The 24899-nt window shown below is 31.8% G+C and overlaps 1 protein-coding gene across 4 annotated transcripts in view; it reads left to right on the top strand.

The window, feature by feature from the left end:
* The window catches only part of SI (sucrase-isomaltase), an 83278-nt gene that overhangs the window by 46633 nt on the left and 11746 nt on the right, over positions 1–24899 (top strand). For all 4 annotated transcript variants that reach the window (XM_021069748.1, XM_021069749.1, XM_021069751.1 and 1 more), the window contains 19 exons: positions 1355–1561; positions 3042–3196; positions 5165–5333; positions 6812–6908; positions 7005–7117; positions 7205–7330; positions 8327–8455; positions 9189–9299; positions 10944–11006; positions 13288–13404; positions 14471–14558; positions 15407–15545; positions 17417–17550; positions 18509–18543; positions 18630–18746; positions 21206–21354; positions 23590–23674; positions 23758–23814; positions 24409–24533. In XM_021069748.1, coding sequence (XP_020925407.1) covers positions 1355–1561; positions 3042–3196; positions 5165–5333; positions 6812–6908; positions 7005–7117; positions 7205–7330; positions 8327–8455; positions 9189–9299; positions 10944–11006; positions 13288–13404; positions 14471–14558; positions 15407–15545; positions 17417–17550; positions 18509–18543; positions 18630–18746; positions 21206–21354; positions 23590–23674; positions 23758–23814; positions 24409–24533 — 2216 coding nt within the window. The remainder of the gene's footprint in view (positions 1–1354; positions 1562–3041; positions 3197–5164; positions 5334–6811; positions 6909–7004; positions 7118–7204; positions 7331–8326; positions 8456–9188; positions 9300–10943; positions 11007–13287; positions 13405–14470; positions 14559–15406; positions 15546–17416; positions 17551–18508; positions 18544–18629; positions 18747–21205; positions 21355–23589; positions 23675–23757; positions 23815–24408; positions 24534–24899) is intronic.

Below are 24899 nucleotides of genomic sequence, written 5' to 3'. Positions count from 1 at the left end.
CCACATTCAACTACCAAGTAAGTGCAGGCATGAAGAATGTATAGGATAGGGTTTTTTCTAGTGTTTTGTAGCTGAGTACAACAAAGAAAGCCAGGGACATAGGGATTGAGAATATATGAAAAAGGCTGATTTAGATGCAAGTTATAGAGTTTCCATAAATTAAAGAGCAAGACTGGTTTCATCCTAACTACAAAAAATGGTAAAGCTAATAAACTACCAAGAAAAATAAATGAGAATATGTAAGATGATAAAGGCAAAGTGATACTGGGCAGAAAGATAGCTATGAGGGAGACATATAGACTCTGCAGTTTTCTAAAGTCAATCATGTTCCTCGTTCCATTGACACTCAATCTCATGCAGTCGGAATGAGTACTGAAGTATTCCTATCAGTTAAGGATTGCTTGAAGCTGAATATCAGAGATCTTTAATCTGATGTGTTTAAGCAAGACAGGGTTTATTTTTCTCTTACAGAAAAGAATCTCAGGCCTAATATTCTGATATATAAATGTCATCAATGTCCCCTATTTACATTTGTTTTATTATGCCATTATATATGCAGTCCAGGCCTGGGGTGGAAGAGTTTAGGATATCCTAATTTAATCAGCATATACCCTTTTCTTTTAAGGAGGTTTGGGGGGGTGTCATATACAACTTCCTCCAAAGAGACTGGGAAATGAGATGGGCACCTTGCTTCTCCCAACTATATATTAATTTAACAAATAAGAAAGATGGAAGAAGGTATTGTGGTAAAGCAAATAACAATCAATGCCATGCTGTTTCCTTCTTTTCTGAAGTCCTAGCTTCCGCTCCTATACAAACCAGTTAGCTCTGATCTTCGGCTGCAGTTCCTATTTCAAATACTGGTCAGGATGTAACTAACCAGTAGAAAGTCCAATTATGAAATAAGGAGTAATATAGTTTGATTATAAGTAAAAGAAAAGAACTTTAAATTCATAACCCTTCTGAGGGTTGTTGTAGATCCATTTTACACACACATAAAAGCAGTAATCAATATGAAGTGTAACAAGCTTGGGATCAAAATTTATCAGTAATACACTTAACTATTTTCAGAGATAATACAGTCATTCTATATTCTGAACTGAAAAACAGGACATTTGATTATTCTGCTCTACTGGTCTATGATTTAAAATATATAAATATTCTAAACCTTTTAGTATATAGTGTGTCATGTTGCATAATAGATATTTTGTATATGACTGCATTTTTCATTTTATATTAAGCAATACATTTGTAAATCATACAATATGGGATTAAACATGTCTATCTTATTTTTTTTGAGTTGAATATTATAGTGCTTACAATTTCTGACAATGAACATGTATTGTGTTTTTAGTCTCATTTGGAATCCAAAGCACCTGAGTGTTTCTTTCCTAAAGAAGACAACTCTTATTTAGTCCAGTCAACTCAGTACTCATCACTGGGTGTAACAGCTGACCTCCAGCTGAATACTGCAAGTACCCGAATAAAGCTACCTTCTGATCCCATCCCAACTCTTCGTGTGGAGGTGAAATATCACAAAGATTATATGCTGCAGTTTAAGGTATGTTTAATATAAAGCATCACAGGAGAGCCTGTTGTGACACGGCAGAAACAAACCCTACTAGTATCCATGAGGATGCAGGTTCGATCCCTGGCCTCACTCAGTGGGTCAGAGATTCTGCATTGCCGTGAGCTGTGGTGTAAGTCCCAGACACGGCTCGGATCTGGCGTTGCTGTGGCTGTGGCATAAGCCAGCAGCTGCAGCTCTGATTTGACCCCAGCCTGGAAACTTCCATATGCCACAGGTACAGCCCTAAAAAGCAAAAAAAAACAAAAAAGCATAGGAGACATTCTGTATATATATAATGTTTTTTCAATAAATATATATTAAATAAATCAAATGTAAGTCCAGAAAAAAAAATGGCTGTATATATTTCTTGTATCTGCCTTGTAAAGACCTTTCAAACAAGTACAAGGTCATAAATCCCGTAAAAATCTATATATTGTGTTACATAAAAACGTAAAATGCTTTAATATCAGTATATACTATAAACAATTAGAAGGCAAACAAAAAATCCATGAATATGACACATACATGACAAATGGAAAGCAATTTTAACTCATACAATCAAGAAAAACATTAAGACCTCATAAACAGATATTTAACAGAATAAAATTTGGAATTAAATATTAAAATATATACACTCATTAAAACTAAAAGGAACTGGAGTTCTCTAGTGGCACAGTTGGTTAAGGATCCAGTGTTATCACTGCAGAGGCTTGAGTTGCTGTTGTGGTATGGGTTGAATCCCTGGCCCAGAAACTTCCACATGCCATGGGCATGGCCAAAAAAATAAGATAAAATGGAATAAAAGGCAAATACAAAGAATGGGAAAGCTAAATGTTGAATAATCATGTAGAAGAAGGTTTATTCTCATCAGCAAATAAATAAATGACAATTTAAGACATAAAAGCTTTTTAGTTTAACGTAAATTACATATTTTGGTGAGCATGTTAATTATTACACTAAATCTGGGAAACAGTTTACCAGTAGATACCAAGGGTTCTACAAATGTTAGTATACTCTGACCTAATACTATCACTTGTAAGCCATGTACTAAGGAAATAAAGACATAAATAAATATAAAGTTAGCATTAACATTCATTGTAAGATTATTCATGTTTCAAAATATTGAAACAACTCTGTCTAACCATGAGGTGGTAAATAATTTAGTGTATCCATATGAGACTATTTAGCTCTAAAAATTCTGTTTTTGAAGATTTATCATTGTATGGGAAAATGAATTACAAAACATTAGAACAGGTAAAATGCAGTACATAGTTTGATTCCATTACATATCTGTGTATGTCTATAGAATTCTATGTAGATATATGGGTCATGAATACAGAATTATGAATTATGTAAATAAGAATTCTAAATATTTTTGGTTGAACCATTATTTAAATTACTTAATGATATGTACCTAAAATATCAGCAATAAGAGCTAAACATACCTGTTTTCATTATTTCTCTGTAATAGATTTATGATCCCCAAAATAAGAGATATGAAGTTCCAGTACCATTAAACATTCCAACTACACCAACAAGTACTTATGAAAATAGGCTTTATGATGTTGAAATCAAGGAAAATCCTTTTGGCATCCAGATTCGAAGAAGAAGCACAGGAAAAGTTATGTAAGTGATTGAATTATTTGACATGAAGGATATTTTAATTTTTGCTAAGGAGATGAAGTTAGATGATTATTTTCACAGCTCTCGCTGTGTTAGCATATCATCACACCAAACGTGGTTTTAGGTGTATTAAATAATTTAGCTTATTTTAACTTATTTTAACTAAAAACTAAAGCTAGCACACCATTAATGATTGCTCTAAAATTTTATTTACACTTGGGTGTTACTTATTTTATTATTAAATATCAGACTCATTCTTCTAATCAAGTTGAGAACCAAAACCAAGATTCCTATTGAAAAGCATGATTAGTGTTGTCAAAATAAGTAATTGGAAATGCATTATGTAAATATTTTATTAAAACTATTGAATATGGAGTTTTGGTCCTGGAACCTGGTAAGAGTAAATACTATCTCTGCCAGGACTTGATGAAAGGAAATTAAGGTATATATACATATAGATATATTTTCATGTTCAATGAATAAAGTATTACCTTTGGAGCTCCCATTGTGGCTCAGCAGGTTAAGAACCAGAAGTGATGTCCTTGAGGATGTGGGTTCCATTCCTGGCTTTGCTCACTGGGATCCGGCATTGTCGCAAGCTGCAGTGAAGCTCACAGATGCAGCTTGGATCTGGCATTGCTGTGGCTGTGGTGTAGGTGGGGAGCTGAAGCTCTGATTCAAACCCTAGCCTGGGAATTTCCAAATGCTGTGTGTGTGGCTGTAAAAAGAAAAACATAAAATAAAATGTTATCCTTATTTTAGGAAAAAGCTCTGGAAACTACAGTGTATTACAAGATGCTTCTATGTAATTTAAGCTTGCCATGCTATCCTTTACAACATGTTGGCAGGGTGTGTTCAGGTTTTGTCAGAATGGATACAAATAATGAAGAAAATTATGTTTATATTGTTTCAAAATTTTGTTTTTATAATAGGTTTGCTTTAAAGGATGAGAAGCTAAGTCATTTTGTAGAAAATTCTGCACTCTACAAATAGTGCAGAGGCATTATTTATTGTTATTTGGGAATCATTATTCTTTAGTAAATACTTTACTAAAATCATTAATATAAAAATGTGAATATGTCCCAAATTCTTTGTGATACTTATGTTTTCTTTCCCTGCCAACTTTTGTTTCCTTTTCTTTTATCTTCTTGCAAATGACATTCTCTGTAATACATTTCTTCTGGATTACTTCATAAACACATATTTTTATAGATATAAAATAAAATAAGAAAAAAATGATAGGGAGTTGTAGTAGAGTTTGGAAATAAAATATCCATTATGACTTATAGTTTATTTTGGTATTGATTTTATTCAATATGTAGTAAAAATTTTCTGTAATCATCTCAAGGGATCAGGAAAATTAAGGGCTTTCAATTCCTAGGACATGTATTACTTCTAGGTCATATATTATTTAAACTTCATATTAGTTTTATTTTAAAAACAATATATATCTAAGACAAGCATATAGCCATATGATTAAGAATATATGAATATATAAAGCATATTTTAGATATTCCTTAAGTTAGCCAAAAATATATATTGGAATAAATATCTATTTTCATTTGTATCAGATATAAATGTACGATAATGTGTATAGAGAAAAATACTATTGATATTCATATCACCTTTGAAAGAATTAGCATTATTATTTGTTTCTTTGTTTTGCTTCTTAGGGACACACCCATGGCATATAGAGGTTCCCAGGCTAGGGGTGGAATCGGAGCTACAGCTGCCAGCCTATGCCACAGCCTCAGCAACACAGGATCCGAGCTGGGTATGCATCCCACACCACAGCTCACCACATTGCCTGAGACCCTTAACCCACTGAGTGAGGCCAGGGATCGAATCCACAACCTCATGGTTACTAGTCAGATTCAGTTCCTCTGCACCACAACAGGAACTCCGGCATTTTTATTTGTGATACTTCTTGTATGTGTACATAGGAATAGGATTGTTTTCTTTGGTTTACAGCTGGGATTCTCGCCTACCTGGATTTGCTTTTAACAACCAGTTCATTCAAATATCTACACGTCTGCCATCAGAATATATATATGGTTTTGGAGAAGTAGAACACACGGCATTTAAGCGAGATCTGAACTGGAATACTTGGGGAATGTTCACCAGAGACCAACCCCCCGGTGTAGGTACCAATATTTGACTACCCCGTGTGGCAAGCATGACCATGATTTGGACCCCAGCCACTTTTTTGTAATACTTCAATACTGAAGCAATGAAAGGGGCTTGAGATCCTGAGAGCTGCTAGAGTGATTTTCTGAAAAACAAAGTCACATAAATGATAGGTGAAAGTAGATGACTGAATGGATACCATCAGTGACAACAGTGAGAGAAGTAAAGTTGTTACCCAATTCCTTACCCTCTTAACTACATAGAAAAAATATTCAGAATCAGTACACCCTGCCAAATCCACGTTTACTTTCATATTTTAGAAAATAATTGGCTAGGGCTCTCCTTGAAATTTTTTTGATTCCTTAGTAAGATTTGATGCTAACTTTTTCCTTTGTTACTATAAGCTTCAGTTGTGCAATTTTATGAAGTTATACTGCTAGTTACAACTTTATAAAATTTTTTATATGCTCATGTTACTTTCCCCAAAGTTTTGTCTTATTAATGTCATACATTTCATGAATATTTAATGCATTGTACAATTAATATTAACTATAATTTTAGTAAATATATCATGGCAAATTTTACAAAAATACTAGCTTGTTTCCATTTTTCACATATGATGTGTTCTTATTTGATATATTCAGTGTGAGATTATAAATGTGTATAACACTTTTTTTGGCTGGGTGCTCATACAATTTTATTTGTATCACAATAGTTCAAAATTAGCTTATGAAGGCTGTTTTTCACTTATTCCAACTTGAAAAATATGTTTTACCAAAATTTACTTCTTTAAAATCCTTCAACATTAGTATTGGCATTATTAGGTTAATATAACCTTGATTCTCAATATATAAATTTTCTTTCACATGCTAATCATTTACTGGTAGTCAGTGTGGGTAAAGGATGTCATTATGATTAAGGATCATCGATTTGTAATTTTTGTAACCTTTGACAAGACGCTTCATGACCCTCAGTATGGATTTTCTATTCTGAAAAATGAAAAGATCTAGTTAAAATGAAATTAATTCTTTATGTATAAATAATATATTAGCATTTTAAAAATTATTATAAATATTATATAAACAGCTCTTACATTAAGTACTTAAGAGGTTTGAGTACTTTGATCACTTTAATCATTTGTAGAACATTTTATAATTTAAAAAGAAGTACCAATTTATAAGTGAACTAAGGTAGGTAATTGTGGAAAGAAACTCAGCTATTCTAAAACCAATGGTTTTTTACATCAGTTAATGTGGCAGTATTTGTGAGTGTTACACATTTGTATATTCATTCATATGTGCTAATATGGTAATAGTTCAAATGATAAATAAATTATTTTCTAAAAGAGATTGTTTAAGCACAGTTTGTATGTGCTATGAAGAAACTTTTAAATTCTTAAGCTTAATCTTTTAGTGAATTTAAATATTAAATTGACAGAATTGACATGCTATTATTATTTAAAAATATATTATGTTCATGTTTTAATTTTAGTATAAACTTAATTCTTATGGATTTCATCCCTATTACATGGCTCTGGAGGATGAGAGCCATGCTCATGGAGTTCTCCTACTTAACAGCAATGCAATGGGTAAAAACATTTTTTAAAAATTGTCATATTTTATGTGATCTTTAAGAAAATAATAACATACATAGATTAAAATGTAATCATATTTTGGATTTTCAGATGTTACATTTCAGCCAACTCCTGCTCTAACATATCGCATAATTGGAGGAATCTTGGACTTTTATATGTTTTTGGGCCCATCTCCAGAAGTTGCAACAAAGCAATACCATGAAGTATGATTGTAACTTTTTTAAAAAATTAAAGTTTTCTTTATAATATAAAGTAATTCTCTTAGTTCACAAGTAATTTTTTTTTCAAAGGTAATTGGCCGACCAGTCATGCCACCTTATTGGGCTTTGGGATTCCAGTTGTGTCGTTATGGGTACAGAAATACTTCACAAGTTGAAGAAGTGTATAATGACATGGTGACTGCTCAGATCCCCTATGTATGTATATCTACTTTTAAGACAGTGTTAAATGTGTCATCTATAACAGCGTAATTAAATAAACATCAATATACTTTAAAATTATTTTAGCATTTGGCAATAATCAATGCTTAGTTTGATAGTAGCACCAAATGAATTGGACATGAGATTTTATTATTTGTCTTTATCAGATGGATAAAAGGAAAGGGATAAACTCCCCTCCATCTCTGTCATCAGTTCCATGACTGTGAATTGGACTAAACAAGTCATTAGCTTTTCTCTCAGAAACTTTGGGTCTCATATGTAGTCAAATACATGTTTTGTATTCTCTTTAGATGAGAGTAATAGTCAATAGAAACCTATTTCATCAATTGACATGAGAAAATTACAGGAAAAAAAATTGAGGTGAAACAATGATTTATGCCATGCAATAGACAATAGTTGTAATTTTAGAATACAGAATTAGAGGGCTTGCAGAATATCCTCTACTCTAACTGTTCAGGACACTGTTTTTAGTATCCAGAAATAATAAAAGAATTATTTTATAATTGATGGATTTACTAATAATTCTTTTTTTCCTTTTTGGAAACATTGAAATTATTTGAAATTATCCCATATTTGCTTTGTGTTTCCAGAAAAAGAGTAATACCTATTTCTGTACACTGTACAAAATTCCAAATTGCCATTTAATATAATTTCATAGTCTCATAAATCCTTTACTCCTATGTCTTACTTGTTCCTTGGGAATTACATAACAAAATATACTGATTTGAAGGAATTTTTACTCCTAAATCAAAATTACTAAATGAACTGTTAACAAAACAGAGCATTTATATGAACTTCATCTTAGAATATTTTGCATCTTTCCATGGTACTTTTGGTTCTTGAATATTGCAATACTTGATTAATTCTCTCAGGCATTGAAACTTCCATATAGCTATTAATTTCATAAGTATAGTACAATGTAATAAATTCACTATTTTGATTCTTACCCTACTAAAATTCCATCTATTTCAGGATGTTCAATACACAGACATTGATTACATGGAAAGGCAGCTAGACTTTACGATTGGTGAAGAATTCCGTGAACTTCCTAAGTTTGTTGACAAAATAAGAAATGAGGGAATGAGATACATTATTATCCTGGTCAGTATTTATATTTTATATTCTATCTGAGTCTTATTATCTTGGTTTTGTTAAGATTTCTCTTCTGAATGAGGCAGGAAAAAATGTTTCAAAATATGAGGTATATAACTTTGGATTCTACTTCCAAATCTAAAATTTTCTTCCGTTAGAATATCATATTATTTACATGGGTGGCCACAGGGCTCTTAGGTGTATCCTTAGAGATCTAAGCGTTAATAAAGCTGGGAGTCAAAGGCAAGCTGTTTTCTAGTCATCACCCGAGCTACAAACCAGCCTCAATTTGTAGAAGCTATTACAAAGTGATGATGGATTTTCTATTCTTTTACAATTCTCAAATCATTCTCTGGGAATACGTCTTCTGCTTGTCATGTTTAAAAATTTGTCTTCAAGTTAGTGATTTGGTGGGAAGAATATTTCATCAATATCTTACAGAAAACAAGCTAGGCAGCCAGAAGTCCCACTGGAGAAATAAAAACAAAACAAAAAACACTAGTAATCTTGCTTAAAATCATGGCTAATACATTTTCAAAAGTTTTTAAATTTTTCTTCTAGGGAATTTAAAAGACAGTCTAGCTAGAATAAAAGTTTATACCATCAGTCCATCTGTCAGCCATGTGAGAATACGATATAATGATAATTTAATAATGGAAAATTGTAATCTTTGATCACAGTTACCCAGGCATCTGTACTTTTATACCGTAGTTACCTGGTTTGAATTTCATTTTAATTTTAGGATCCGGCAATTTCAGGAAATGAAACAGAGCCTTACCCTGCCTTTGATAGAGGACAGGAGAAAGATGTTTTTGTCAAATGGCCTAACACCAGTGATATTTGTTGGGCAAAGGTACTGAATTAATATCTTGAAATTTTAAAATAAGTATAAAAATGTTATTTCATTGAAAGTTTCTGTTTAAAAAACTGCTAAGAACATATTCAGAGGGACAAATGAATAATTTAATAGTCAAAAAATGAAATAATAGATACTCTTTGAGTTCAATCCAAATTATTAGAAACAGAGAAAGAATTTTTATGTCCTATGTGCAAATATTATTTGTTTCATCTTTAAATTGTCTTTACTGTATTTCTGGGTACCTCTTATGTTTTATTATAAAACTGCCATTAAAAGATGGTTATTTGTTCTTCTATACTACGGCTGTCATTTAAATCTTTATACTCCTTTTAAAAATATCTCTTTGATAAAAGAAACAGTGTTTGTAAGAGCTATAATTATATTCCTTACTTGAGCAAGGAATATAATTCATTGTATTTCATTTATGCAATAATATTCAAACCTGGGTATATTAATACATTACAGAAAACATCCTGATTTGGCTTTTATATAAAGGGCAAAAATAAAAATATCTACTAGTCTTAACTAGATTTTTTAAAAATTCCATGATGGGAGACATAATTAAATGAAATGTGGGAGCCTTTTTGGATTTTGGACCAAAAATAGAACATTAGTGATAAAAGTGGTGAAATTCAAATATGGTCTGTAGATTAGTTAGTAATATTCTATTAATGTTAATTTCTTTGTTTTGATAATTATACAATTGTTAGAAATAACGTTAATATTAGGGGAAGTACAGTGAGGTATATAGACAATCACTAGGTATTATGTTTGTGACTTTTCTGTCTGAAAATATTTCAAAATAAAGAGGTAAAAGTTAAAAATGTAATAAATAGTGAAAAACTATGTTTTAAGAAACATGCAAGTATAGAGTATTGACTTTAAAGAGGAATTTTTTCTTTCCAACTTTCTTCCCATTCTACATTTCTATAGATGTTATCTGATTTCTACCTTTAAAACAATATTCTCTATCAGCCAACATATTCCTTATATGTAATTACTCTTATGGGGATTGTTTACATTTTTATATGGGACTTTCTAATTTTTACAACATAGATTTAAATCTCAGAGCTTTTGGCTTGATCAAATTTGGGTTCTGTTTGTGTATGTGGTTAGAGTAGAAGAAAACGTGAATCGTCAGGGAGGCAGTGGCTGGAGTAGGGAGGGTTGTGGGGAAGAGGAGTACTAATTGCAAAAGCCAAGAAGATATATATGCCTCAGCATGACATCACCCAACTCGAATCTGTAATTCTTTTCATATAAAAGTATATTTTTTGTTATTGCAATTGTAGAAATAATTTTAATGCACCACATTAAATTAAATTTAGTATTATGCTTTTCATATTAATTCTTGACCAGATCTTTTGGTTACATGCATTGTTTTCAAAACAACTACTTACACACAAAGGTTGGTATTCTTTTTCTTATTTGCCATACTAAAGAGGAGATTAATATGGAAAATGGGAATAGTTTGCACATGGCACATATACCAAGACAAAAAGTAGTTGAAGGAATTACTGATCTAGGGATCTTAAGTCTATATTATGCTTCTAAAACTCTATTATACTTTATTTACAACAGTCATATCACACTGAATTTATTTTGAACAGATTTCTTATATTTCTTCTCTCTTTGTAGGTTTGGCCAGATTTGCCCAATGTAACAATAGATGAAAGTCTAACTGAAGATGAAGCTGTTAATGTAAGTTTCATATCTATAAACTATATGACAAAAAAAAAGTCAGCACTTAGATTTAATGAGCTCTCTGACCAATAATTCAATTTGAATACTTTTCTTAAAAAAGTGATGGCTAGGAGTTCCCGTTGTGGCTCAGCAGGTTATGAATCAGACTAGAATCCATGAGAATATGGGTTTGATCCCTGGCCTCACTCAGTGGGTTAGGATCTGGCATTGCCATGAGCTGTGGTGCAGGTCAAGATGCAGCTCAGATCCTGCATTGCCGTGGCTGTGGCGTAGCCTGGCAGCTGCAGCTCCAATTTGACCCCTAGCCCTATAATTTCCATATGCCTCAAGTGCAGCCCTAAGTGGAAAAAAAAAGAAACTTTTCTCGTATAAGTTTTGCAGTTTCAGGTGTTACAGTTAAATCTTCAGTCCATTATTAGGTGATTTTTGTTTGTGGTATAAGATAAGGATCTGATTTAATTCTTCTGCATGTGAATATACAGTTTTCCTAGCACCACTTTCCGTCTTGTATATTCTTGGCACTCTTGTCAAAGACCAATTGGTTATATATGTATTGATTTCTGGGCTCTTTAATCTATGCCATTGGCCAAAACCATGTTTTTCTTTTTTTCTTTTTTTTTTTTTTTTAGGGCTGCACCCACGAGCGTATGGAGGTTCCCACGCCAGGGGTCCAATTGGAGCTGTAAGCTGCCGGCCTACACCAGGGCCACAGCAATGCAGGATCCGAACCACATCTAAAATCTGCACCACAGCTCACAGCAACACTAGATCATTAACCCACTGAACGAAGCCAGGTATCAAACCTGTGTCCTCATGGATGCTGGTCGGGTTCACTAACAACTGAACCACAATGGGAACTCCAAGACCATGCTTTTAATTACTATAGCTTTGAACTATATTTTGAAATCAGGAATGTGATGCATTCAGCTTCGTTCTAATTCCTTTAGCTTATTTGGGGTATTCAAAGACTTTTATGGTTCCAAATGAACTAGAGGATTGCTTTTTCTATTTTTGTAAGATGCCATTGCAATTTTGATAGGGGTTTCATTGAATCCATACATTGCTTTTATTACTATGGACATTTTAATATTCATTATTTCAATTCATGAACATGAGTTACCTTCCTGTCTGCTTCTTTGTCAATATCTACCTTTCAATAATGTTGTGTAGTTTTCAGTGTACACATCTTTCACCTCCTTAGTCAAGTTTATTCCTAAGCATTTCATTATTTTTTATTGCTATTGTGAGATTGTTTTCCTAATTTTCTTTTCAAATAGTTTATTGTTATTGTATGAAGATATAACTGATTTTTGCATGTTGCTTTTTTATCCTGAAACTTTACTGAATTTATTTATTAGTTCTAGTAGATGTGTTCATTCTTTAGAGATTTCTACATGTAAAATAACATCACCTACAGTGACACCTTCACTTCTTCCTTTCTGATTAGGATGCTTATTTATGCCTAGTCATTCTGGCTAGGACTGTCAGGACTATTTAAGGGAAGAAGCAAGAGTGAGCATTCTTGCCTTGTTCATGATCTGAACTGAAAAACTGAAAGTTTTTTTCTGAATGAGTACAATATTATCTGTGGGCACTTAATATGTTGTCCATATAATGTTGAGGTAATTTCTTACTATTCCTAGCTTGTTGAGAGTTTTTATCATGAAAGAGTATTGAATTTTTTGAAATAAATTTTCTGCATTTTTTATTGATTTGATCATGTGATTTTTATCTTTCATTCTGTTGATGTGCTATATTGCAGTGATTGATTTTTGTATGTTAAGTAATACTTGCCTGAGAAAGAAAAATCCCACTCGTTCATGGTGTATGATTCTTTTATTGTGCTGTTGAATGTGATTTTCTAATATTTTATTAAGGATCCTGCAATCTCTACTCATCAGATATTGTTAGGTTGTATGAAACTAGGAATTTGTCCATTTCTTCTAGGTTATCTAGTTTGTTGTATAATTGTTTATCATGTCTTATGATCCTATTTATTCTGTGGTATCAATTGTAATTTCTCATCTTCATATCTGATTTATTTATTTAACTTTTTTTCTTGGTCTAGCTAAGAGTTTGTAAATTTTGTATATGCTGTATATAAGAAACTCATTTTAAATTTAAGGACACACATAGACTCACCCATTAAAGTTGAGATCAGGTTGCCTTTACCATCTCTTATGTACAGCTTGTGAATCTGACAGACAAATGTCTGACTTAAACACACATAGTTTTTCTTATGAGTTTCTACATGTGAGTCTGAATTTTATTTTTACAGGCCTCCAGAGCTCATGTAGCTTTTCCAGATTTCTTTAGGAATTCCACAGCAGAATGGTGGGCAAGAGAAATTATAGATTTCTACAATAACCAGATGAAGTTTGATGGCTTGTGGATTGTAAGTAAACTTTAGGAAATTTATACATTAGTGTTTATTGTTTATTGTGTACTTATTATGTAAAATTCTTACTAGATTCTAATAATGTTAGTTTTCATTATGAAAATAAGCTCATTTTTTTCATAGAACTTTAATATGCAAAGGGCTGCTAAAATATAGTCTTAACAATTCAAGTATATGATCCTATTTCCTGAATATTAAAGTTGAATATTCAAATTCATCAGAAAACCAAAATAATACAGAAGATTGACATAATACTTCTCCAGATTTTCAGATATGACATTTCCACTCTGTTGATTTTTCAGTGTGTATGCAATAATTTACTTACTTTTTTAATTAAAAAAACTTATAGAGGTGCTATCATGTACAACTTTGAGAATTTAAAATTATGTAGTTTTTTTAAATTATGGTAAATACAGGTTTGTTTTATGTATACAGTTGTGTACTATAAAAGAGTCAAGTTAATATATCCCTAATAATTATATCTTGGTCCAGAAAAGATAACCTTTTTATGATGGAGGAATCACCTTTAAAAGGCAACTAATTTATATATTTATATGATGGTCCCTTTATATAAGGCTACTAAGATTCTAAAATGTGTACTCAATAGAGATATTCTTTGAAGTTTTCTATACTTCCAAAGTTTTTGTAAACTATATCTTTTGATTTTTAAAAACCACAAACCATTGTGGTTTATGAAAAAAAATTGATACAAGCTTCTAGGGCAGAAGTAGAAAGAGGGACATGAGGGAATATATGCTATCATAATTTAGTTTTATGTCTAGAAACAGAAAACATTTCACTTTTACATGTGGATTTTATCTACAGAGAAAAATAAGACATTTTATGTTTTTCAAAAGGAGACAGGAATTGTAAAAAAAAGTTAAGAAATACTGAGCTAAACTATATTCTTTAGTATTGTTGAGATACTTTATATTTTTGCTTCTTAGAATAGTAAATGTGCTAATATTCAAATTTGTTACTTTAATTTATGGGTTCTCTGAATTAGTTCTCTTGAGAAGGTATGCACTAAATTTTTTTGTTTACTTTTCTTTCACTTTTTAAGGACATGAATGAGCCATCAAGTTTTGTAAACGGAACAACTACTAATCAATGCAGAAATACAGAGCTAAATTATCCACCTTATTTTCCAGGTACAATATTGCTGTTATGCCTTTGATGTTTTCATGTTATTATTATTTATTAACCAGGTTTATATACCTTCTGACATAGAGAACAGGATACAAGTTCCAGATTCTCACTACCTGTCTACACAATGGATCACAACTCGGCTCATTAGCAATATCACTTAACAATGAAGAAAAATCAAGAAACATGTTTTGATAAAAAATAAAAATATTTTATAAATATTTTTTAGTTTTTCTTCACTAGGAAAAAAGTGTAAGAAAGCTCACAGTATTTCTTTGGTTGTCCCCAACATGACCTAGGAGGGAAAAGGATAGTCCTTTTGAATTCATTCTCATACTCTTATGTAGGCAGTAAACTACATCAAATTAACATCTAAAGTCATGGCAAAGCTCTGAAAATTTCCAACTTAAACTGAGAAAAAAAAATGGATCAAAAGATAGAGCTGTTATAGCATTTGCTGGCTCTTTACCTAAGGGCTTTATGTTAGCAAATTGATTTTTTAAAAATCTGTTTACTCAGTATTTCTCATCTAAGTGCACTAAACATAGTAGACTTTTAGGTGTACACTTACGTTTCAGGATTTTATGACCTCGTTTTAATTAGTAACATTTTTGTTACTGAATATACTAAAATTTTGCACACATTTTCTAGTCACAATTATAACTGCAACCAGTTACAACTGCAGACTGTTTTTCATTTATAATTAACATAAAGTGCACAAATGGTTAAAAAGTCAATAACATCTTCAAATAATGATTAATGTTTTGCAAAAATAATTTAGAGCTATAATTTACATACTTCAATATAGGTTACTTTATAACATATTAATGTTTTTTCCATTGATTCTCCCCAGAACTCACAAAAAGAACTGAAGGATTACATTTCAGAACCATGTGTATGGAAACCGAGCAGATTCTTAGTGATGGATCATCTGTTTTGCATTATGACGTTCACAATCTATATGGATGGTCACAAGTGAAACCTACTTATGAGTAATCAATCTTCATAATCATCCTTTCTGTTATTTTTTAGATATTAGATTTAATGTTACTTAATTTGAGTCCTTCCCTATTATCTTAGTTGGTCCCTCATGACACTTAAAATAATTGTGTCTCTCTCTATGTATCATTGTTTTAAATTTTCAGCCTATTCCCAAAAGAACCCTAAACCATTACATATTCCTATAGACTGGATTATTTAGCAGCTTGGAAAATTATATTACTTTTGACCTCCTCTTGCAATTTTTTTAACAAAAAAATACTACCACTATAGATAAACAAATACATCTTACCATTTCAGGCATTAAAAAAAAAAAAAAGAAATCCTTCAAGAATATTGCTTAATTGTGGAAACATTAAGGATTGGGGACAACTCTATCCTTGTAAATAATTTTTATATTAGTTAAATAAAATGGGGATTTTACTTACAAATTAACTAAGCTTAGTATACGTGTTTCCATTCAGATTTCTAGATTGATCATCAATTCTTTTATTCCCCATATAAAATACATCCATTTCTTGTTAAATATCTACAATCCTGTGTGATGTGTATTAAGTATATTATTGTTCCTAAATTGAGTAGATCTTTTATATTTGTTTTAAAAAACGAAGGCGTGAAAATGTTTTTCTTATATAATCTTTTAAAAGAGAGACATACAAGTAGGAAATTTTAAGTTAGCAAACACAATATTGTTTCTGTTATCAACAGATGGTTCAATATATCATCATGTGCCTGTTTAAAACATTTTAAGTTTCCTATAATTTTGAGATACTTACTAATTCAAAAATTTCTTATGCTACTATTATATGCCAAGTACTCTATTAGATATAAGGAATACAAAGAAGATTAAGGCAGCTCTTAACTTTAAGAATCTCAAGTTCTGGTTGAAAAGCTTTATGCATAAATAAATTGATACAAACACCGTGTTCCATCTCTAACAAGGAAATGATTAGATACTGTAGATAATGTGTTAGCAGGTTACAAATTAGATATTTGATGTAGTTTCTCCTGATAGAGTTCTGTAGTCCTGTTCATATTCAATTTGAGTAATATAAAAATAAACATTTTGTTTGTACAATATAATAGTGAAAAAAATTTTATTTTATATACTTTTAGAATAGTGATATCAGAGAGATGCAGACAATATAATATAACTCTTTATTCTTAGCACTAGAATATATTTTTTAAATAAATAATTAAACCAATAAACTTGCTCTCCAAAGAATGAGAAGGGGAAAAAAGAAAAAAAATATGATCTAATTTTTAAACCAATTGAATTGAGATCTGGCTTTGGACAGATTCTATGCTTAAAATAGAATTACTTTTATTTTTAAGACCTAGGAAAGCCTTACTATCTTTAAACTACCCTGTGAAACTATAGCAAAATTCTCTGTGAAATAATATGACTAGGGAGTACTATAGCAAAATTTTCTGCTGAATAATATGATTACAAAGTATGGACAAGTTATAAATGAGAAGGGTTGGAGCAATTAATAGAGCCTAAATCTTTATTAAGAAAACACATTTAAGTAGGATAAAATGGGTTCATTCAAAAAACTCAGAATATATAATTAGTTAACCTGATAATATCAATAGTTAACTTATATTCACTGAACAAATCAATAAAGAGTCACTTAAGCATGTCAGTCTGGTGCATATTGGAAAGAAAAAAAAGATGTCCTTCATGTTTGTGAGGATTTTATAGTATAATGAGCAAAGACTCACTTATAAATAGCTAGTTGTAATAAGAGACAACATAGACACCATAAATCAAATACTTTTTTCTTTAATGAGGTGGTCCCAAGTAGAAATATCTGAAGAAAATACCTCATATAAAAACATAAATCCTCTCCATCTTTATTAGTGCATTGCAGAAGGCAACTGGCAAAAGAGGAATTGTTATTTCTCGGTCCACATATCCTACTGCTGGACGTTGGGCAGGACACTGGCTTGGAGACAACTATGCAAAATGGGACAACTTGGACAAATCTATCATTGGTATGTGAGAGTCACCATCTTTATCATTATTCTTTTAAATTTTCTACTAGGTATTAATTTTTGCTTGTTCATGTACTATGTAAGTACTTCTCTGAAGTATGCTTTTAGCATCAGATTTTATGACAAATAGTTCTATGAAAAGGCAGTGGGCCAGAAAGCAGGATCTAGTTCATTTTGAGAAAATAATTTCATCCCTTTTGGTCTCAGTTTCCTTGTTTGAAAGGGTAGATGCTGGGAAAGATAACATATAGAGCTAAGAATAGAAATGGGTAGAAATTCTAGATTCTAGGATACAAGAGTCATTCATATGCTATAGTATGAAACATTTCAAACCAAATTTTGAGTTTTCTGATAATACTTGGATAAAGAGTAAGTAAAATACTATCATTTTAAAGGGAGTACTATTCTATTTCAAATCTAGACTTAATATTCTTTGCTATTTACATTAGGATTCAAGGAAAACACTTAATGTTGAGAATTATTACTTTAAAAGATCTTGGAATTCACATGCATTCTATTTTATTAAAATGATCATTCCTCAGAGGATTTTATCTAATAAGGATAATTCCATTTGTTTTAAATGATGAAGCCTATGATTAGATAATTATAGAGACAGCCTTTTATTTTTAAAATTAAACCAAAGAAACCACTTTCTTCATATACAATAATGTGTTCATAACAGTTTTGTGCTCTAATTGTGTCATCTTGAAAATGTGAAGTAAGCATTATAGTGTCATTTTCAGTAAATGTCATCAACACTATAAAGTAAAAAAATACATAAATTTATAAGAATAAATGATAGGAAATTATATTAATAATCTGAAAATAATGTTTCATAGAATTAGCCCTCAGTATTATAAATAGAACATTTTCATTAATAGAAAAAAGCAAATATCAAAATATGTGAAATAGTGGCTTTCCATAAATTTTTTCCTAATTTTTTTCCTAAATTTTTTAGGTATGATGGAATTCAGTCTCTTTGGAATATCATATGTAAGTAGCTCTATTCCTTTTATCTTTATCACTTGTTATATTAAGAAACCAATTATTAAAATTTATTAAATATAACTGTATTTTAGACTGGAGCAGATATCTGTGGCTTCTTCAACAATTCGGAATATCAGCTCTGTGCCCGCTGGATGCAACTTGGAGCATTCTATCCATATTCAAGAAATCACAACATTGCATTTACTAGAGTATGTAATTACTCTCATTCCTTTGCCCTACTAACCTTTAAACATTTTTAATAGAGTTCATCCTTCCTGGCTGAGTCCAGGTGAAGGCTTCGAATCTCTACATTTACTGAGGGCATCTGAGCCGATAACTTTGAGAATATCATGACTTGAGTTTTCTTTATTTTTGGGTTAGTTAGCTACATAGTTTTGGTGTAGCCAGAAAAAAATTTGCTTCTGGAAATTCTTCCAAACCTAGATGGAACAATAAAGAAAATCAGTTTCAAACAAAATAATTAGAAGTGAAAAGTTATTTGACTTACCAGCATCAATGCATAAAATGGGCAGATTTTAAAAAGCAAATGTTAAAATACTGAGCTGAGAAACTGAGAAAAAATAAAAGGAAAAGGGAATCATGAGAACCAATTTCTGTATGGTGACACAACTACATACATTACTAAACTGGGAGGAATTTTTGAGTGAGGAAGAGATAATAATAAAAATTATGGAGGAGTTCCCGTCATGCCTGAGCAGCTTAAGGACCCAACTAGTATCTGTAAGGATGTGGTTTTATTCCTGGCCTCACTCAGTGCGTTAAGGATCCAGCATTGCTGTGAACTGTGGTGTAGGTTGCAGATTCAGCTTGGATCCTGCATTGTTGTGGCTGTAGTATAGGCCAGCAGCTGCAGGTCTGATCCTACCCCTAGCCCAGGGAACTTCCATGTGCAGCTGGCATGGTCCTAAAAAGAAAAAAAAATATGGAAAAGTGTAAACTATTACAGGCAATATCTAAGTAAGTCCTAAATTTTGTGATGCTGACTTTCAGTGAAGAAGTATAGAAGAAAAATAAATTATCAAAATGTACTTCCTAGAAGAATTGTAGACAGAGCTAGTCTTTTAAAGATGGTTTCTAGCCATAGTAACCAAATAGCAGAGCTCATCATTTGCTGTGAATTCTTTGTGTCACCCTGAGAAATTTTCATCAGACTAGACAGCAGAATTTATATTAGAAAATGAAAATAAATATGAAAATATATACAAGGTTACAAGGCAGGATGGGACCACAGTTTGGAAGTATTTGAAAGTTGAGCAATAGAGACAACTTGATGGGGTAAGAATATTTTAACAGGAAAACTTTATGTTAACAATGCATTTCAGAAAGCTGCATTATTGAGAGAGTGAGGCAGGAATCAATAAAATCCTGAACAGATATTCGTTCAATAAGAATTCATTGAAAATAAATTATTCAGTATTTACAAAGTCCTGCGCTAATGATGAGGGAAACCTAAAGTTAACTAAAATGATAGAGGTTTATGGGGGTTCTGCTTTAGAAAGGTTGCTAAGGGAGGTCCTCTTAGATGAGGTGACATTAGCAATAGAGCAAAGACCTGAGTTGGGAGAGCAATAAACCTAAATATATGGGGCAGGAGAATTCCAAGTGGGAGGAACAAGTGAAAGACCCCAAGATGGAATGTGGCTAGAGTTTCTGAGAAAATGAAATAGGGTGTGGGGGAGACTGAGTAGGTATTTACAAATAAAAATCTATAGAACAGAAGCTTCAGCTTAATTTAATTATAAGGTACTTAATCTAATTTAGGATTGTATGGTTTAGAATTAAATGCTTGTGTTTTAGCATGTTAATTTTTGCCTATACCAATACTATATATACCAGTAGTAGCAGTCGGTCATCATTCAAACTTTCTTACTACCAAATTCTAGAAAAGTTGGACTCTGCATAGATGGGATATCACTCTCAAGGGCTCCATTCCTATTGATAACAACAAAAGACTTTGAAAGTGTTGTCCTCTGGAGTTATGTGGCAGCCTTATTTGTTCCTCTGGTATAAATTAGAATATAAAATACTAAACACTTTCCCAGTTTATTATTTTGTAACAAGTAACTGCAGTAACTTTTACTTTCCAGTGTCAATTTTAGTCTTTTTACCTGGAGCATGTATTCCAGAGCAGACTTGGAGATGTTCTTTTTTTTGTCCAATGTTAATTAGGTCCTCTGTTCCTCCTGCACTACTAATTCTTTAGTACCGTAACTTAATCATTTCTCATGAGAACACATAATGTGCAAGGTCACTGTGATGGGCTCTGCATGTCTTTGTTTATTTCAGTCTACTTTTGTATAGTGTTGTTTCTCTCCTAGACTTTTCAGAAAGCCTACATTGAGTATCAATGTAGTTGACAATATATTGGTCATATATTAAAATATGAACTACTCTCTACCTGTGTTCACTTAAATGAAATCAAGCCATGGGCTTAATTTGCATTTTATTACTATAATATTAAAATAATGCTTTATTTCCCTTGTATGAGATAGAAGTACTAGTCCATAAGATTTCGTGAAGAAAATATGTAGCGTGTGCAGTGAATTAAAGTATTCCTTACCTTTTATTCCACAAATATGTATTTGAAAATTATGATTTAACAAGAACAAGAGCTTATTACTATTTCATTTTCATTGCTTTGTTTCAGAGACAAGACCCTGCCTCCTGGAATGAAACTTTTTCTGAAATGTCAAGGAATATTCTAAATATTAGATACACTTTATTGCCCTATTTCTATACACAGATGCATGAAATCCATGCTTATGGTGGCACTGTTATCCGACCCCTTTTGCATGAGTAAGTGCAATTTTTTTTTCCTACCGCAGAGAGTGATAGCTTTCATTTAATTTACTCAATAATCACTTAAAGTACAGTATAGAATATTTTAAATGGAAATTTTTTCACTGTTATTTTTTCACTGTTATTTTAAATAAAATGTCTACTAAGTTTATTAGTAGACATAAACAAGTCTACTAATAAACTAATATATGTCATTAAAATGAAACATTAATCATATATTTAAAATAAATTTTTAGGAATAACTGCTGTATATTAGGTATTGTTCTGGATGGTTTACACACCTTATTACATTGAGTATTTTGAAAAATTCTTAAAAATATGTAATATTATCTCTATATTATGGCTGACATTAGTTGATGTTTACAGCAGTTAAATCTACCATATGTAAATGCCTGACTGAAGAAGATCACCCTAGCTCTTGCTAGAGTTGTGCTGATTGGGTACCGTAGAACAGTTCTAACTTCTCCATAGAAAATTGTAGGGATTTACTCCTTAAAGTTCAAATTGATATAGGTCCAAATCTTGAAATTCTACGCTATGGAGAGTAGAGTTGAAGAAAAATATAGCCCTATTTTATTTTTAAGGCAAACACAAGCTAATTCTTATAGATGTTACAAAAAACAACAAAAAGACCACATTCAAGCAGAAATGCAAAAAATCCCTGAAATAATCATGATATGCTTAGCTTCCTATATTACTGGAGTAACTGAATGAGGTGTTATTTTTTAGATTTCACTATCAATAAAGCAGTAAAAAATACACAACAAATATTTACTCAAATTAAACAGTAGTATCAAGGTGAAATTACCCAAATAATAGTTGATCAGTATCCTTCTGATCTAATAATAAGATGATAAAAGATCCAGCTGTCTTTTTTTTTTTTTCTTTATTTTAGGGCCACACCTGCGACATATGGAGGTTCCCAGACTAGGGGTGGAATTGGAGCTGTTGCTGCTGGTCTATGCCACAGCAACACGGGATCCAAGCTGAGTCTGTGACCTACAACACAGCTCACATCAATGCGGGATCCTTAACCCACTGAGCGAGGCCAGGGATCGAACCCACGTCATGGATACTAGTCAGATTTGTTTCCACTAAGCCAAGACGGGAACTCCCAAAAGATCCAGCTTTCTTAAAAAAAAAAAAAAAAAAAAAAAAAAAAAAAAGAAAGAAAAAAAAATTTCCTGGATTCAAATTATCCTCTAGTAATTTATTACCATAATCCCTTCTTTATTTCTAGTAACATTTTATTAATCTCTTGCTGCTTTTATTTCCAGACTTTCTTTCCTCCTCTTCTCCTTGTTAACTTTCCAGAAGAGCTCGAGTATCAGCTCTGGTCTCAGTCCCCAGTCAGAAACATTTTAACTATGCAGATTCTTGTCCTACTGACAACTTCTGGGTTTTTGTTCTTATGGGAAATTTCATAGAAGAGTAAACCCAGTCCAATTTGGTATTAATCTTGGTTTAGGGTAAAACAAAACAAAAATAGTATAACAAACAAGTAAACAAAAATGGATATTTCCATTTCATTTAAAGAAAAATGTGGACATTTAATAGTGTTAATTCTAAAACTATAAAAAGCATGTTTTGTTGTTTTCCAGCCATTTATATCTCAAATTCAGAAAAATATTAGCCAAGCTGCAGCATAGGTCACAGATGCAGCTTGCATCTGGTGTTGCCATATCTGTGGCATAGGTCAGTAGGTGCAGATATGATTGGAAACTTCCATATGTCTCAGGGGCAGCCCCAAAAGAAAAAAAAAAATATTTCACATGGAAGCACCTTTAAGGACATATAAATTCACTATTCAGTAAGGTTAATTTATGTAGGAATAGCAAACTTTTTAAAGTTACCACATTAAGATTCTTATAGCACTCTTTGTCTCATACTTTTCTTTATAACTTTGCTTCCTGGTTTGTTGATCTTCTACTAAACAGAGTTATTATTTGACCCTTGTACATTCTCTTCAAAGGAGACTTCTCATTTCACATCCATTGCAACTCTCTGTGATTTGTCAGGAAATTTAGTCATGGTCCACATTTACACATAAAATATTGTACTACTACACCTTTGAATTCCAAGTGATAGAATTGGTTTTGAATTTATTATTGTTTGATTTTGATTTTCATTTCAATCCACAAAAGTCCATGCTGAAAAGTGTGACTTTAATAATTATTTTATGATATTCAGAAGAGATTGGTATCTTTGATTTGTTTTTAAATATTTGTTTAGGTTCTTTAATGAAAAGCCAACCTGGGATATATTCAAACAGTTCCTATGGGGTCCAGCCTTTTTGGTTACTCCTGTATTGGAACCTGTAAGTCCTACCACATATTTTGGTTCACAAAGTAATTTTTCCTTGGTTTATATGTATTTAATGACTATATCTTTAAATTGCAGTTTGCTGACACTGTACAAGGCTATGTCCCTAATGCTCGGTGGTTTGATTACCATACAGTAAGTAGTTAAGGAATTCTGGGGGATTGACAAAACAGAAATAGGTAACAGCCTGATTATAATAACCTTTTTATTAATTATGTACTTGTTTTCCTTTCCACTTAAAAAGAGTAAGATATTTTGTGTAAGTATATCTGAATCAAATTAACAAACAGTGAGAGAGTTAATTTATTCTGCCTTTGTACATTATGTAGTCATTGGTTTATTTTACCAAATAAACATTGAAGTTGAATATTATACATAAAAATCATTGACATTTATTAGGTATGCAAAATGATCATTAAAGTAACACAGTCCTTCCAAGAATAATGTATATGACAAGTCAAGAACAGCTTTTATGACCAATCAAAAACCCATCTATTTTCTACATGTGAGCACCACAAAAACAAGAGGTGGTAAATTACTTTCAAAGCTGTCAGTAAACTAAGGAATAAATATATGCTTTAAAGAACCAGATTTCCTGAACAAACATTTGTGTTTTTAATTTTTTAAAAGTGAAAAGTATATTATTTGATTTTATAAATATGCCCAATCAAGTACCAGTATTGCTGATGATTCTACTTTAATTCTTTCTTCCAACCCTCTCATTTCTAGGGCAAGGATATTGGTATCAGAGAAACATTTCACATATTTTCAGCTCCTTTATACGAAATAAACCTACATGTCCGTGGTGGTCATATTCTACCATGTCAAGAGCCTGCTCAAAACACATTTTTCAGGTAAGTGAAGTATTTACAGAGATTATATTAGATTTGGAGATACATCATGCCAGAATTGTTGAGAACCAGGAAGATTCTGAGATTTTATCTCCTACCTCCAAGCTTAAGAGTTAGCCTGCCACAGATTCATGTATGCTGGCTTGGGGACAAAGATCTTTCTTACTCATGGCATAGCAAGAAAGGTGAGCCTTACATTTGCTTCAATTTCCACTGACACCCAATCCCATGTGGGTGACATCATGTGGCCCAGGTGGGTGCTGCCTAAGCAGATTTGTGTCACAGCTAAGGAATACCACACTTTGGGAAACTCAGTCTTGTATAATAGGCTGTAAGCAAAAACATCCATTAGAGAAAAACTCTCAGTGC

The sequence above is a fragment of the Sus scrofa genome, chromosome 13, assembly GCF_000003025.6.
Source record: "Sus scrofa isolate TJ Tabasco breed Duroc chromosome 13, Sscrofa11.1, whole genome shotgun sequence".
In the NCBI taxonomy this organism is placed as follows: Eukaryota; Metazoa; Chordata; class Mammalia; order Artiodactyla; family Suidae; genus Sus; species Sus scrofa.
This window is presented reverse-complemented; position numbering and strand designations above follow the sequence as displayed.